Source organism: Ictalurus furcatus, chromosome 28, assembly GCF_023375685.1.
Source record: "Ictalurus furcatus strain D&B chromosome 28, Billie_1.0, whole genome shotgun sequence".
NCBI classification, from domain to species: domain Eukaryota; kingdom Metazoa; phylum Chordata; class Actinopteri; order Siluriformes; family Ictaluridae; genus Ictalurus; species Ictalurus furcatus.
The window spans coordinates 7,224,446-7,241,605 of NC_071282.1; the positions used below are offsets into that span (position 1 = coordinate 7,224,446).

General features: G+C 40.6%; 1 protein-coding gene across 1 annotated transcript in view; it reads left to right on the forward strand.

Annotated features, from left to right (window-relative positions):
• The first annotated feature begins 6,325 nt into the window (after positions 1 to 6,325).
• The window catches only part of enc1 (ectodermal-neural cortex 1), a 13,141-nt gene continuing 2,306 nt past the window's right edge, over positions 6,326 to 17,160 (forward strand). The window contains exons 1-4 of the mRNA XM_053618420.1: positions 6,326 to 6,606; positions 7,910 to 8,209; positions 8,387 to 9,905; positions 15,894 to 17,160. The exon at positions 15,894 to 17,160 is cut by the window's right edge and continues 2,306 nt beyond it. Coding sequence (XP_053474395.1) covers positions 7,916 to 8,209; positions 8,387 to 9,868 — 1,776 coding nt within the window. The 5' untranslated portion in view covers positions 6,326 to 6,606; positions 7,910 to 7,915 and the 3' untranslated portion in view covers positions 9,869 to 9,905; positions 15,894 to 17,160. The remainder of the gene's footprint in view (positions 6,607 to 7,909; positions 8,210 to 8,386; positions 9,906 to 15,893) is intronic.

Here is a 17,160-nt window from a genome sequence, read left to right on the forward strand (position 1 = left end):
CCAAGGAAGCTGTCCCTCTATCCACCCCAGCCGAGGAAGCTGTCCCGCTATCCAGCCCAGCCGAGGAAGCTGTCCTGCCCCACTGAGGTCGTCCCTCCAAGCTCCAACCCCGCTGAGGTTGTCCCTCCGAGCTCCAGTCCCGCTGGGGGTGGTGCTCCACCTGTCTGCTGCCCGGCTGAGGCCGCCCTGTTTTCCGATGCATCAAGACACAGATCACACAGGGGCCCAGGACCACCGTTGGAGGGGGGTGCTCGTTGGCGCTCAGGAAGGAGCGCCTTTGGCGGTGTGTTCTGTCATGCTCTCGCCGGCAGATGGCACTGTGGCGGCGTCATGCACGGGCGGCTGCAGAGAGTGCGCGTGCACGAGAATGAACTGTTGCTTATGGACACATGCCTTTGTTTTGGTTGTATATGTTCACAGCTTCATCTAGGTTGACTGCCATGTCATAGTGTGTATGGATGAAGGCCAGGGATCCTCTCCCATGCTGCTACACATGAATGTGTTTAGTCTCCGGAAAGTGCTGGCTGACCACTCACATTCACATGAGGTGACTGGCAGACTACAAGCAATTTTGAGAAGCTTTGGTAGATCAGCACATCACATTCTTTGATTGCCTCAGCACATGAAGTTGGCATTTGTTCTGATGACTTGTTTTGCTACTTCAGTTTCCAGCGTTTCAGTTCCTGGTCAATCAGCTCTGGTGAAGGTAAGTCATCTTGATAAAGTTGAACTGCTTCAGAGATGATCTTCCCTGAGCTGTTGCATATCAGCTTGACCTTCCCTGAGCTGTTGCGAATTATCTGTAAATATACAGTATAAGCACTGGCCAGTGATGTAGTGTGGTGTGCATTTGACTGTTTAATTATCTGAAATTTGCTTGTATATTATTTGGCATGGATAAACAACACTTCTCCACAAAAAGTTCACCACAAATCATAAATTTACGACAGACCTATTAGGCTAACATATATATATTTTTAAAGTGCTTTTGTTTCATGTTGTGAAACTTGAAGAAATCACTCAATTTAAATTAACATTTATAGGATCACTAACTTATAATTTGTCAATAGAGTAAGCTTGTTTTAAAGGGTAAAGAACCTTTATTTATTTGGCCTATACTGCGTGAGCACATAGACACACACACACACACACATACACACACACACACACACACACACACACGAATGGAGCACCAAAACAGAGAAACACACATCACACATATGCAGGGTAAAAACCTTCTGAATCGGTCACTGCAGCTAGCTAGTTCCAGTGGACGGATAATGGTCAGAATTTACTGTCTTCTTCCATGACCCATGCTACACCCCTCCACTGAGTTTGTGAAAATCGGTCTTGTAGTTTTTGCGTAATCCTGACAGACACAGACACACATGAGTAGCTAATGTTTTCACATTGGCTACCTTCTGCTCCTTTTGGGCTTGACAACTGTTAGCTAGCACGTAGCTAGCGTCAACTACCTCAACTGTTAGGTTAAATATTGTTCAACATATGTTCAATATTCTGCAATATACAATGACGCTGCTGCCTGCTTTCTCTTCCGTCTCTCTTTCGCCCCATACTCACTATCCAGCTGGATGTCGTTGGCCTCCAGTTTTTGTTATGAGTGCATAATATCAGTTATTGCACATGTAATACTCCTGTAGAGGATGATATTAATGAATACACAAAAACGAGCTTAAATTCTGGACCTTTGGCGGGGGGGGGGGGGGGGGGTTTGTTTGTACTACCCAAACCCCCCTGTCTACGGGCATGCTAAAAACTCTTTCTCTGCGAAGTGCTCTTCTTACAGTTTGCGCTGGAGAGTTGAATTAGTTGTGTCACTTATATGTCACTTTGCTCACAGCTGATTGGACCAAGTTGGGTTTGAGTTCTCTTACCCAGAACATAACCTGCCCTGGAGCAGGTTAGCCGTGGAGCGTACGTTACTATGGCGATGAAAACCGGTAAAAGCCAAACCACTTTCATACCGAAAACCCAGGGTTGGCACAAACTAAACTGAAACTTACCTGGCTAGCCACCTAAACCGGCTACATGGTACAGGCCCTTGGTTTCCTCTCGCTCAGCCCATGTTACTTCTCCTGCCAGACTTTTGTGAAAACAAATTATTCAAACATTTGATTGATGAAAAGGCTGCATGTGTTTTATGCCATAGTTATTGTAGCTGAGGAGAGGCAGAGATACAGGGTCAACACTAGGAGGTATCTGGCATTTACATGGAAGATAAAGGCTTACTGATGTTGTATAAAGGCAGAATAATGTTCTTGATCAATCTGAGGTTGCAACACTCCAGCTCTAAGTTGCTAAAACACTCATCGAAAATTCCTGACTCATGTCACATAACCGTCAACTTACACAGATTCCACCCTCTTCTAAATAAACATTACACAGGTTTTTTTCCTCAACCAAGCAGTGGTTTGAAAAGGGAATAGTGTGCGGGAAGACAACCAAAAATGCACAGACAAACCTTGTTTGCTGCTAACAAGCTGTTACTGTAGAGCAAGACCCGTCTCAACATACAAGTACATGCATATATAACAGAACATTGAATTGGATGAACATAAGACTAGTACAGGTTGAGTCATCAAAAATAAATATAATTTTCCCTGGAGTGATTAGTGATGAAATTAACTATTTTTGCATTTTTAAAAAGAGAAATTATCATGTTGGTGTCCATAACAGTAAGCAACAGGTACAAAAGCTCAGAAAGCCCCACAACCAGATATCTTCCTGCATGTTTATATCATTAAATAAAATCATTATGCTGCTTTGCATGGGGTTGCATTTGATTATTTTCCAATAACAGGATGCCTTGTTATATTTTATTCCTCACCAAATAGACCTGTAATAGACAAGTAATAGATGATACTGTTCTGAAATTGAACCAGTCAAATCCTTAAACAGCACCTCCTACTATAATCCACAAGAAATTTTCAACCCTTTGCCTATTAAGTCGAACTGGTCTGATGGTTCGCTGACTGAATGAAGCAGCAAAGTGGTTCACCTGTCATGAGTCACATGATTGTTCCCAGCCCAAAGCAAGCCACAGTTCTTCAGAGCAAACAGTCTAGTGATTTTAACATAAGCCTCGAGTTTGAAGCCTTGGCGCCAGGCATAACTAACCTTAATATTCCAAATGAACACTTTATTCTGTCCTTTGGCTGAGACTCAATGTTACTGTAAATTGTCGGTGTTGCTTAAACCAGAGAAGTCTTCTTCACTCCAGCTGGTGCAGTGGCTGCAGCAACTGATCACGCCTCAACTTGGGTTGAACACAGTGTGATCAATAGAGAACACTATGTAATAGCAAAGAGGTGGAGAAGCTGCTGTAATCAGTCATTTCATAATAAAGAAAGCATTACAAAACAAATCCATAAATGAAGACAAATAAGACTAGTTCAATTAGGACAAAAGTAACAGAACCCTATAAAGGCGGTAGAGTTGGTGTGAGTCTAAGCTAGCTGGTGTGCTGCAATGTTTAGGTGCCCATCTGACCAATCATAATTGTGCCAATCATTCAGTGCGTTTACATGGACAACAATAATCCACTCTTAACCCGATTAAGACCATACTTTGATTAAGAAACTACTATGTAAACAGCAATTTTTAATTACCTTAATCTAATTAAGGTCATATTCGAAGTCAGCAATAATCGAATTAAGACAGGTGGAGTACTCCTGTTTTAGGCGCATTATGGACGTGTATTACAGACATGTAAACACCTTAATCACATTATGAATGTCGTGTGTGAGTTTTCACCGCATTTTGCGACAGGACACGATCACACACAGCAGTTTTATGTTTTATGGCGAACAAGAGAGTTTGGCTGCGTCCCAAACTGCATACTTGCCTGCTATAGGCCTGTAGTGGGGAAAAATACATGAATCTCGGCTACTGTATAGACGGTAAGTACGCGGTTTGGGACGCAGCCCACGGCTTCAAGCAGTTGTCTATTAGCACATATAGCATGACAAATAATTAACTGCACTTAAAGCGTTCGTAAAAAAAAATTAATAAAAACACCCAAAACTGTATACGGTACCATAACGAAAATGAACTGTATGTTGATACATGAAATTCTGGAGGGACGTCGGACGGCGTGGCGCGGTGACATAATGATGCAGACTGTTAATCTAATTATGCTCTAAAACATGTAACATGACAGGAGTATTCTAAAAGCAACTCATGTAAACACCTTAATCACATTATTATCTTACTCAGAGTAAGGTCAATAACTAGATTACTGCTGTCCATGTAAACGTAGTCATTGTTGTCCATGTAAATGCACTGATAGTCTTAAGAAGTTCTTTATCAGCTAAAACAACTGTGTTAGATTTTGGTTGGGGATGAAACGTGCATGAAAATAGATCTCAAGGAAGAGGGTTGGTGACCTCTTGGTTAAATACTCTATATTCAGAAACTATTTGTTTTCTATACGTTTTACAATTTATCCAGCAGAGGGCGCTGTTACACTTTAAATGAGATTAGTCCATTCTTATCTGCAGAGGGGCAGTGTGTCGCTGCAGGTTTTCATTCCAGCTAAGCATGAGTACAGTCATCAGTGATTTCAAGACTGAGGCCAGTTGATTAAATAAGTGCTTGAATCTGTTGGTTGCATAGCTTGTGTAACACTGGAATGATACTGCCTCTGGGTAGATTAGGTTGTATACCCCTGTTCTGAATGTTCCTCTCTATAACACTCTTTCAAGTCTAAAATGTATTTAATTCAAGAACCGTTTATAAGGGAAAGGCATACAGCTCTCCAAGCGAGCATGTATTGGAAGTTCATCTATATTATAATCTAAATTTACAAAGAAGAACATCTGCAGACATTAGTCTCAAAGTCTTATAAAAAACAGAAACTAGATAAACCAAACATAATGCATACTGATCCTATAGTTCACACAGAGTACATTAGTTGTCTATTTATTGTGCTTTGGATATCATGTATCTCATTGGTCCTCAGTTGATCGTCATCATTCATAAAATACAAAGATATGCAAAGTAAACTGAACTACACCAGAATTAATTTCTTGGAATTTGAATATGGATAGGTAAGTAGTAAATTATTAGTAATTAATAAATGTAGGAACAACATTGAATAAGATGCTAAATATGCTGGGTGTCAGTCTCATTCAATATTTGCTCAGTGTGAAGAAAAGTGTGCACTTGGAGGCCAACGCCTCTTCAGTTCAAATGAACAGAAGTCTCAAGGGTCCATTTTGCAGTTCCCTAAACAGTGAAATAAAAAAGGGACCAAATGAGTGTTAGACAATGTGCCTCATAATTGGACACAGGTGACTACTGATTTTACTGTCTAAAGATACTAATGACTAAATTGCAATATTCCAAATTATTGCATGTTATTGCTAGTATATACACATAATAATGATGTGGGGCAAACCATTATGCATACATATGGGGACAGATACACACACACACGCACACACACACACACACACACGCATATATATATATATATATATATATATATATATATATATATATATATATATATATATATATATATATATATATATATACACACACACACACACACACACACACACACACACACACATATATATATAGAGCCTTCTACTTTTTCAGCAACAAGTGCACATTATTGACCAACTTTTGACAGTATTGAAGCTACCAAGATGTTGGATAAAGGAATTAAGAAATTTAATAATGGGCTCTTCTTGTAATATATTGTAAAATGGAAACCCTCCGTTATAGGGTTTTATATAGTGTGTAGCTATTGATCCTCTATTGGGACACAACCTTAAAAATTCCTTGATTGTGTATTGGCTTTCTGTTTGCAACTAACATTGAATCCCTGTGAGGAAGAGGCAACAGCACAAATTCATATTGCTTGCGATAACATGTCTACCAGAGAGGTCTTCTTCAAATCCATACATTTCCAAAAATGTATAGTTATTTATTTAACCGATAGTTATTTATGTGAGGATTGGTTCTGAGAAGGAAACATTGGCAGTGGCAGCTTTCTGGTGTTGGATTTTGGACTCATGCCCTTCCAATCAAATGCCAAACGCCTTAAACTACTGAGCCAGCACTGGATCTGGCTGGATACACCTGTCCTTAAAATCAAACTGTGTTTTTACTGTTGAATTTGAACGAATCCTTGACTGTGAATTGAAGAACTGCTTATCTCTACTAGCATCCTATAGCTCTGTACTTTTATTGAAACACCAACATATTACCTATTGCATCTCTCTCTCTCTCTCTCTCTCTCTTTCTGTCTCTCTGTCTGTCTGTCTCTTAGCACGCGCCCCGCCTTTCTGTTTCGATTAAAACACACCCCTTCTGCCGCGGACAAGACACACTTCCACGCGCCTGGAGACAGCAGAAAGTGTTCAACAGCACGAGCTCGGCATAAGCGCGAGACCAGAACTCAAGCTATATATTAAAATTATATACTGATGAGAGACCTGATCATTAAATATTGCACGCGCTGGACTGAATACTGGTGCGCGAGGATTAAACAGCGACCGCAGCGTGGCTCTGTGCGGTTTGGCATGCTCGAGGACTACAACGGACAGTATTGAACTCCTGCTTTGTCATAAAGAGGTATTTATATACTCATTTCCACTTGGCTATTTACTGAGCGACTACTTTATGCACGCCATCCGACGTGTATTTTAAAGAAATGCAATTCATTCATAATTCAGTAGCATAGTAAAAACAAATAAAAAAGGAAAAGAAATGTTCAAATAGTTTGCAAATATGTTATGGACAATGTATAACGAAACACTGAAGTCAAAATAAACTTTACTATTGTGTATTAAAGTTGGAAAGGCTTAATATTTATATGCTATACACACACACAACATATATGTATATATAGTTTGCTGCACTGCTTTGCTGGGGAAAAAAAATACAAGCTATAGAAACCATCACAGAAATTCTAATGGATTCAACTACAAATGCCATTACAAACCATTAGCAAACCATTATCATTATTGGACCTTAATAATATCCACTAGACATAGCATGCCACCAATAGTAGGCAACAAATGACCAGTAGAGACCCACAGGGACTTTTTCTGCAAGATTTTGTATTATAAGCTCTTCTTATTTATCTACTTGGCTATATGTGCCTCGATATAAGGCTGTTCTAAAGAATAGTGCTGCGGAATGATTTTAGTCAACAACATGCTCCTTTGCAGCTTCAACCCCATTTAAATGCATTATCAGACAGCATCAGGTGGCATGTAGCAACTTAGGTTGTATGCCACTGAAGTAAAGCAGTTAAGAACTACATTAGGCTGTGTACAGCACTGACAGAAACACAATTACATCTACCCTGGAGGGACGACGACAGCCGGCAGGGACAGAGGGATCTATATCAGTTACATAGAAATGACGACAGATTGAATTTGAACGCGCATTATACGTGCAACCAGATGGCAGCCGGTGACACTGACACACTTGATGTTGACTTTGCACCCAATGTCTCCTTCCCCCCTATACTCTGTGCTGTAGTGTTTTACTTTTAAAAATTCTGTCCTCCTCTTTTCCCTTTCCGTCCGCCTTTGAACACCTGGCAATGATTAAACTCGCTCACATTCCAGGGGCCTAGACATCAGAGACAGAACTACTGCTATCCAGTGTTTTTTGTGTGTTTGCAGAATGACATCATGTTCTGTAATCTTTTCCTAATCTGATTTTGCTGATGTTGATCATTTAATTGGCCCATATGTGATTAATTCTTTTAGTGAGTAGGCTAATCTACAAACCTAGAGTTATTCGCTGTGCTACAATATAAATCCAGTGGAGTTGTACATCCATTTGACCTCGTTCGTTAATGTATGAACTAGTCTGTATTAAGAAGTCATGTATTCTGACTGCAGCTGTTTTTACCATCTTATAGGATTCAATGAAAATGTCTGTCTGTGTCCATGAGAACCGCAAGTCACGAGCCAGCACTGGCTCCATGAACATCTACCTTTTCCACAAGTCCTCATATGCCGACAGTGTCTTGATGCACCTAAATGTCTTGCGGCAGCAGAGGCTCTTCACAGACGTTTTGCTGCATGCAGGCAAGCGCTCCTTCCCGTGCCATCGCGCTGTGCTGGCTGCCTGCAGCCGGTACTTTGAGGCAATGTTCAGTGGCGGGTTAAGAGAGAGCCAAGCCAAGGAGGTGGACTTCAGAGACTCCATACATCCAGAGGTACTGCAAGTAATGTAGTTCAAGATTTTAGTGTTAGTGAGTTGTTATTATTGAAACACAACCAATTAGGGAACATTTAAGGATATTTAAGTCCTATTAAGACCTATTACAAAAGAAATTAATGCAATAATTGTTTTCCAAATTAGTCTAACATTAGTGTTGCTCTGTGTGAACCAGGTGTTAGAACTGCTTTTGGATTACGCTTACTCGTCCCGGGTAGTCATCAATGAAGAGAATGCTGAGTCTCTGCTGGAGGCAGGTGACATGTTAGAGTTCCAGGACATCCGTGATGCCTGTGCTGAGTTCCTGGAGAAGAACCTTCACCCATCCAACTGCCTTGGCATGCTGCTTTTGTCTGATGCCCACCACTGCACCCAGCTGTCCCAGCTTTCCTGGAACATGTGTCTCAGTAATTTCCCAGCTATCTGCAAGACAGAGGAATTCCTGCAACTTCCCAAGGACATGATAGTCCAGTTGCTCTCACACGAAGAGCTGGAGACAGAGGATGAGCGGTTAGTCTATGAATCTGCACTTAACTGGGTGAACTATGACTTGGAACGGCGACATTGCGACTTACCAGAGCTGTTGCGCACTGTACGTCTAGCCCTCTTGCCAGCCATCTTCCTCATGGAGAATGTCTCCACAGAGGAGCTTATCAACTCACAAGCCAAAAGCAAAGAGTTGGTGGATGAAGCAATCCGCTGCAAGCTACGTATACTGCAGAATGACGGCGTGGTCAACAGTCCTTGTGCCAGGCCCCGCAAGACTAGCCATGCCCTTTTCCTGCTAGGTGGTCCTACCTTTATGTGTGACAAACTGTATTTAGTGGACCAGAAGGCCAAAGAAATAATACCAAAAGCAGATATTCCCAGTCCACGAAAGGAGTTCAGTGCTTGTGCTATTGGTTGCAAAGTCTATGTGACAGGTGGTCGGGGCTCAGAGAACGGTGTGTCCAAGGATGTTTGGGTGTACGATACCTTGCATGAAGAGTGGTCAAAAGCAGCTCCCATGCTGATAGCTCGATTTGGCCATGGTTCAGCTGAACTGCGCCACTGCCTGTATGTAGTTGGAGGTCATACGGCTGCAACTGGTTGCCTTCCAGCTTCACCATCTGTGTCGTTGAAGCAGGTGGAGCAGTTTGACCCAGTTGCCAACAAGTGGAGCATGGTTGCACCGCTACGTGAGGGCGTCAGCAATGCCGCAGTAGTCAGCGTAAAGCTTAAGTTATTTGCTTTTGGAGGAACAAGCGTAACCCATGATAAGCTACCGAAGGTCCAGTGTTATGACCCGGTGGAAAACCACTGGACTGTCCCAGCATCTTGCCCACAGCCATGGCGTTACACAGCTGCTGCTGTTTTGGGGAACCAGATCTTTGTCATGGGTGGTGACACTGAGTTCTCAGCTTGCTCGGCCTACAAATTCAGCAGCGAGACCTACCAGTGGACTAAAGTAGGTGACGTTACAGCTAAGCGAATGAGCTGCCAGGCAGTAGCCTCGGGGAACAAACTTTACGTAGTTGGTGGCTATTTTGGAACGCAGCGCTGCAAAACCCTAGACTGCTATGATCCCACACTGGATGCCTGGAACAGCATAACCACTGTACCCTATTCCTTGATCCCCACTGCCTTCGTTAGCACCTGGAAACACCTCCCAGCCTGACAGTTGCATGTCCATTGACCTTCCTTCATCCTTTAAGGTAGGTTTGCTAATGTAAAAGTCAGTGAAGTTTCATCTCTGTAAATATACAAGCAGCTAAAGGAAAGAATTCTATATCAAAGCTATACACATGGGCATACATGGAAAGAGAAAATCTGGGCATACGTGGAAAGAGAAAAGCTTGAAACATCCATTCAAACATAAATGTTTAAGAAGACCTATTAATCCACTGTCATTGAAAGTCCCAAATTTGATGGGAATAGATTGTCCCTAATAAAGGCTGGTACAGTGTTGTTTATCCTGGTTATTTTAAAACCTGATTACCTACAGTATCTTTTCATAGCTCTTGGGATTTTCTTCAAATTGACACTTCTTACATTCGCTCAAAAATTCTATCTATGCCCTTGTCTATGTATAGAGACAAAAATCCTTATTAAATTAGAACCAATTCAGTATTAATTAGAGTAATTAGATTTCTCTAAGGGGTCTCTTGGTCGGATTTCAGCCAGCTGTCCTCTGCTTTGATGTGGTCATTTGTATTTTCTTCTTGGCATACAGTTGTTTTGTGTTTTTTTTTATTTTTGTTTTTTTATTCTGCACACAATGGAGTCAATTTAGGAGTGTAGCATCAACATAATCCAAGCATATTGCTGTTTAAGGAGATGATAGCATAGCTACATATCTTGTATGGCTATAATTTACTGTACTTCTTTCTTTAGAGGATGCTGCACACTATAGTTAGTGTCCATGGGTCAGTTAGATGTTAGGAGTGCACATATATGATTAAAACAACACACACGACAATGTTGTATGGTTGAACTGAATGCTTACGTATGGGACCGTAAAAATGGTGCAGTCTTCCAGCATACATTTTCAGTCCTAGAGCTCAAGATTCAGCCTTTTATCTTTTCTGAGACAGAGCAGGAACATCTTTTGTCTTATATGATGGAACAGTTTGTTAAATTAAGATTGAATAAGATCTATATGTGTGTGTGTGTGTGTGTGTTTTGGAGATGTCACCAGTGATGACAGGATGAATTATGAGTTTGCAGCATGGGGCTGAGCACCAACGGTAATTGAAACAGAATAGAAGACTTTTAGTGTCCCTGAGGGACAAATTTGTATGAGGGTGGAGAGAGGAGGGAAGTGTTGGTGAGAATAAGAAAGGAAGGAGGGTAAGGACAACAGAGAAACAGATACATAGAGCTAGCTTATCAAAATCTTAATATGTGGCATGCTATATGAGGCATAATGCAGTGGTTAATCTGCTTCAGAGAAAACAAACTTCTGGAGAGTTTATTAAACAAAGGCAATGGAGCAAGAGGGAAGTATAAGAACATCTATACTAAGGAAAACATTTTGGGGGAGTGTGAAGGTAGTGTGCATTCTCATGTTGTTCTTGACTAATCTATAACTGATCATATGATCTATAACAAAAACTTGTGCCAGGTTCATCTGCAGGAGAAAAAAAGAGGAAGAAAGAAGGATTCAAGGGAACATGCAAGACGTGACAAAACATTCTCAATGAGTTTCACTTCCTCAATGTCTGAGCAATGGAGTTGTTCTTGGGAGCATATGGACTGTAACTGAAACTCATGAGTGTCTCATGGTTTTCAATCGACTGAAGTCAGATAAAAGCAGAAGACATTCATTATTCAGACCATAAAACCATACTTGTATAACAACAGAGCATTTTAAATTTGTATTATGTCTTTGCATTTGTATTATTTCCACATGGCTGTAACAAGTCATACACTGAAGCAGATTTGAATGTCTAAGCAGTTGCAGTCCAGTAGACGAAACAAACTCTTATTACACCCCTACACACTGGCTAGATAACAGGAAAAAGGGAGTAGGAGTGAGTCAAATCTTTTAAAAACAGGGGAAGAAGAAGGCGTGAGACCTCCAAGTGTGTTTATTTCATTCCTGACCCCCTGATGTTGAGTATTCAATCCATCATTACTCAGTGACCCAGTCTGTTAGTGTGTATCTGTAACTGGAATGCCGCCCACCTCGACAGGGCAGTTCATTTCAAAGTGGAGGTCCTTTCGTTGCTTCATTGGGACATTCCTATGCATTTCAATTACCATGACGTGTTCTTAGCAGCTGCCCCCCAACCCCTCAACAATAAAATGGTTCACCACTGGCCAAAAGAGTGGGTGGGGGGAAGAGAACGGAGGAAGGGAGGATGAGTTGAGAGGGGGAGGATTAGAATAAGAAGAGTAAACAAAGATCTCCTTTGCCTTTTCTTGTGCATTTCTCTCAACCCTAGATCAAGGGAGAAAGATGGCTACAGGCATCCTTCCTGCTGCAAAAAAAACAGTGCCTATTGGTTAATTCCTCACACCCACGCAAAAGCACACAAATACCACAGCTGTCACAATGCATCAGCTCTGCATCTTCTATTTTCTTCAGAGATTATCCTATAGCCAGTGTGCAAAACTGACCAGTTCTCATTGGCATATGTGCAAGACACCTCACGCTGTGAAGTTGAGTTCATGAACCAGTCAGCTATCTCTGTTGCTCCTTCTTATCAGTTCATGTCCTGCCAGAGAATAAAAATAATTGTAAATATTGCCAGCTGTGGTGGAAAGAGCACACAAACACTAGCCTAGGAAGTGCTAAAGTAGACCTAAAGTAGAACTACCCAAATGAGCTACGCTAAAGTAAACACCACAGTGGTTATCAACAATACACATACAGAAAGGTAAAAGGTAATGTTAGCTGGCTGTTAACTTAGCCAAATGCTGCTGGGGTTTCAGTAGCTTGCTAGATTTGTTAGATACCTAGCTAGCTCATGATATCTGCACAGGTTTTGCCTTGCACAATCTCCAGGTTTTGACTTGCATTATCGTGCTGATTCCTTTGAGGCATTTAAAAATGAAAAAAACTTAAATTGTGCCATTAATTGCATAATTCTGATTTATCATCAGGCCATCATTACCCTGTTGCACTGACAAAAGTTGCCCCATGCTGTCTTAAAGCAGGGCTTGTGCTTATAGGAATGCTTTGTTTCCAGTTCAGTTCCTGGGTAAGCTCCATTCGTACTTGGATAATGAGTGGGTGTATGGATTGATGGATACATAGGTAGTTGGATTTTAGCATCCCTTTTTTTTCCTTATTTCTCAGGCTCTAGCAAATTGCTAAAAACTGGGCTGTGACCACTTTCATGGTAATAGGAATAAAAATAGTTGGCTGGTAAAAGCACACCAGAAAAAAGACAAGTAAAATGTGCTGGTGTAGGTCCTTAATCTGGAACCTAATCTGAATGTTCCACCTTAAAACAGAGTTCTCTGGAAAAATTGGATCAGATTGGTTCGAGCACCAGAATATTGCTGCATCAGAAGCAAGAAAATGTGACCTCAAGCACTGAGGCAACATCACCATGATTTGAATTGCCTGTAAAATAACCCACAAGCAGATCATAGTGATTTGATCATCACTGCTGAAGAAAAAAAAAATTACATTACAGTGGCTTGAGGAAGAAACAACCAGCCAACTGGCAATTGTAATGCACAACATAAGAGCTTAATTACTAAACCTAATGCTAACAAAGCTTATGTTATCCTGCATAATAATTGTTTATGATAATTTGTGCCGTGTATAAATGTGGAAGGTTCTGATTCTTGACAGTGAAATATGATCTCAAAGCCAGAGCTTATACTTGTAACACCTTTGATGGTGATATAACACCATGAGTTAGGAAAGCACATTAATAACAAACTGAACAGTATATGAGGAGGTTATGTGACAAATGATCACTGAAATAATAGCAAAATTACACCAGGAAATGTTTGACTAGTTAATGTAGTGAACTAAATAGGATATATTATGGTTAATGCTAATTCTGACAAAAGTGATACTATTTAGAATAAATATCTAGGGTTAGGATTGGCAATGTAAAGCAATAAAGAAGTATCTGACATCTTACGAGTAATAACTCTGCTCTGTGTAGGTACTGAAATCTGTTCTAAAAGCCAAACATATAGCTTGTAAAAGCTGTAATAGTTGTTATTAATTTACTGACGATCACCTCGACATGCCTGTGGTCAGAGTGTACCTAGATGGCTAGTATCTTTAATACAGAACACGAAAAATGCACAATCCTGATTTGTTAATCCTGTTCCTCACTGTAGAAGCAGGTAGCCAATAAAATGTATTTAAACAAACTAAGGAACAAATTAGTTTGCTGTCAGCTGAGGATTTAATGAAAAGCAGTAAACAATGTAATTTGACTTATATACAGTACAATAATCTGCGCTGTACGTGTGTTAGGTTAACCACTCAAGAAGAAGCTTTTGAAACTGTCAACATATTTCAGGGAGAGGTCTGGTTATTTCTCCCATTACAGTTTCACAGTCTCTATACCACTTAGATGAGCTCATGGTCTGAAATCTGGCTTCTTTTACCAAGTGCAAATCGGTTATATACAGAGGAAATAATCCTTCAAAATGGATATGAAAAAAAGGATATGATCTTTAACAATGTCTTCCAGTGAGGGAGTAAAAAGAGAACCATATGTCTTTCTATCTGATGTCGGTCAACAAGACAAGAAGTTCTGTCAATTGTTGGACTTTAAATGTATTCCTGACTAGGAAATAAACAATATAAAAATAAACTGACTGAACAATGACTACCAGTCAGTTTAGCAAAAAAGAAATACATTTAAACAAAAAAAATAATAATCACTGACTGTAATTTAGTACTTACTTGATAGATTGTTTTTATTGCTATTGTTTATGCAGTTCTCAAAACTTGGACTTGATGGTTGATAGCTTCCTGTTAGGACCTTTAAGTTCCTCTTTCACAGCGATGGAAAGAGTGCAAAACACACAGGCGTGATTACATGCAATAGTAATTCACTTGAGTAAAAGAATTGGTGTTCTTGTTATGCATTATGCTGAAATGAACACCGTTCATTCAACACTGTTGATTATCAGCAATATATAAAAAAGGGAACGTTAGCTGGCTAGCTGATGGAGTTTCACTAGCATGCTTGGTTTGTTTAGCTAACTAGCTCATGTTAATTCATACATGGTTCTAGCTACATAGTTAGCCATCTAGCACAGATTCCCCTTGCACATTATCTTAAATATTTCATGCCCGCCTATAATTAATGCTTAACACAATAGCGTTTGTCTAGCTTCCAGACAAGTAATGCAGCTTAATTCAGCTTAATAAAAATTCATTATTTATTGTACTTAAGTAGGGTGCACGGTGGCTTAGTGGTTAGCACGTTCGCCTCACACCTCCAGGGTCTGGGGGTTCGATTCCCACCAGGGCCACGTGTGTGCGGAGTTTGCATGTTCTCCCCGTGCTGCGGGGGTTTCCTCCGGGTACGCCGGTTTCCTCCCCCAGTCCAAAGGGGTAGGCTGATTGGCATGTCTAAAGTGTCCGTAGTGTATGAATGGGTGTGTGAGTGTGTATGTGATTGTGCCCTGCGATGGACTGGCACCCTGTCCAGGGTGTACCCTGCCTTGTGCCTGATGCTTCCTGGGATAGGCTCCAGGTTCCCTGTGACCCTGAAAAGGAGTAAGCGGTTGAAGATGGATGGATGTACTTAAGTACTGTAACAAGTGTGCATGTAGTTTGTCACTTTCCACCGCTGCTCTTACAGAAACCATGATTATTGTAGATCAGTGGCATAGCCAGGTGATGTCAAAGTAAGAATTTTCCAGGTTCTACTGGCTATATTTTAGAGTTTGTATTGCCCTCGCATGACATTCAAACAGGTGTGAGCACATGACCTGTCCTTCTCAAACTGTTTTTCCTTGAGGATGACAGGAAAAGTAGGAGAACAAATGGCCAGGCTCAGGAGTGAGCATCTGGACTTTATCTTTATTTTTTTTCCTGCAGTCTGTCGCCAATTGAAGTGTTTTGGGAAAATGCCTGCTCTTCATTGTTTGAGTCCATTTAGCAAAAATGTGGTTTGTTCTGTTTGGGACAGTGGGATTTTATGCCTTAATAGGAAAAGCAACTTCAAAATGAAATCATTTAAAATATCATGTGTTGTCTGCTTTCTTTACAGAATTCCTGTGTGATGTGCTGGATTCCAGCTGTGACGATTTCCTGCTTTCTGTGCAATTTCATCAAAAGGCTTCTTCTTCCATCTTTAATATTGAAGATATCCAGCAGCAAAGCTTTCACTGTTTTGTTTTGGATTTTTTGTGCTTTAAAAGACGTTCTGTGTTGGGAAAACTTTGCATAAACTTTCCATTGTCAAAGTCTTGGGACGTTGTTTGCCTTGACAACCAAATGAGGCCAATTAGCCCCTGGCACGTTTTGCTGTCATATCTGTGTGTTGGCGCATACCAACTATTTTGTTCAGAGATGGAAATGGTGTGTAAACTAAACTACTTCTCTGTGCATCTTGCAAGAAGAGCTTCACCCAGTGGAACTGAACAAGAGGGAGGCTGGGTTACAATATTTGGATGACTGATTTCCAAATGAAAGCATGAAGACGCCTCTTTAATATTTTTTTTTTTTTTTAGATTTCACTGTGCCTGTGCTCTACTGTTTTCATATAGTGCATTTCTTCTTCAGAATTGTAAGGCAGAGACAATAGAAAGGCTTCATTATCACAAGAAGGCAAGACAAGTTGTTTGTCTCCCATGTCTGACTCTGGTCACTTCCTGACAAACAGACCTCCTCAACCTGGTGTAAAACTTGCTGTGAGAAGGCATCCTGAAGTGACCCACACACCAGATGTGTGTTTGTGTATGTGTTTGTATGTGCAAAAGACTAGCATGTCCCAGCATGTTTCCCTGAGTGAAAATACAGTTGACCATGTTATATTATTCATTCTTCTTCCAAAAAAAAAACAACAACAAGCATGTCCACCGAGAACTTGGATGGATGACGAGCATTACAGAAAGCAACTGGCTTTTTCTAAGCAGAGACGCTGTCATTTTGTCAACACCTCCTAATGACTTCTAGACAAGAGAACCTATTGGTATAAAGTTAGGCTGCTTAACTTTGTGCTGAGTGGTTCTGTTCTCGCACATACAGCCTCAATATAAATGTGAAAGGCAGAACGACACTGAGAGAGAGAAAGGTGAGAGTCGTTCTGTCTGCTGGATGGGTAATATCTCCATGGAAACAACAAAGAACAACCTGAACTGAAAAGAACACAGTGTCTATACATAGTCTTAATTTATGAGCTTTATTTTACAAATGTTTTAGTTTTGCTGTTAATTTGAACTGTGTATGTTTATTTGTTGTATTTATTGATCAAAAAAAATGCTTGCATACATATCCAGCATATACAGCTGTACAGAGTTTGGTGAATGTTTTGT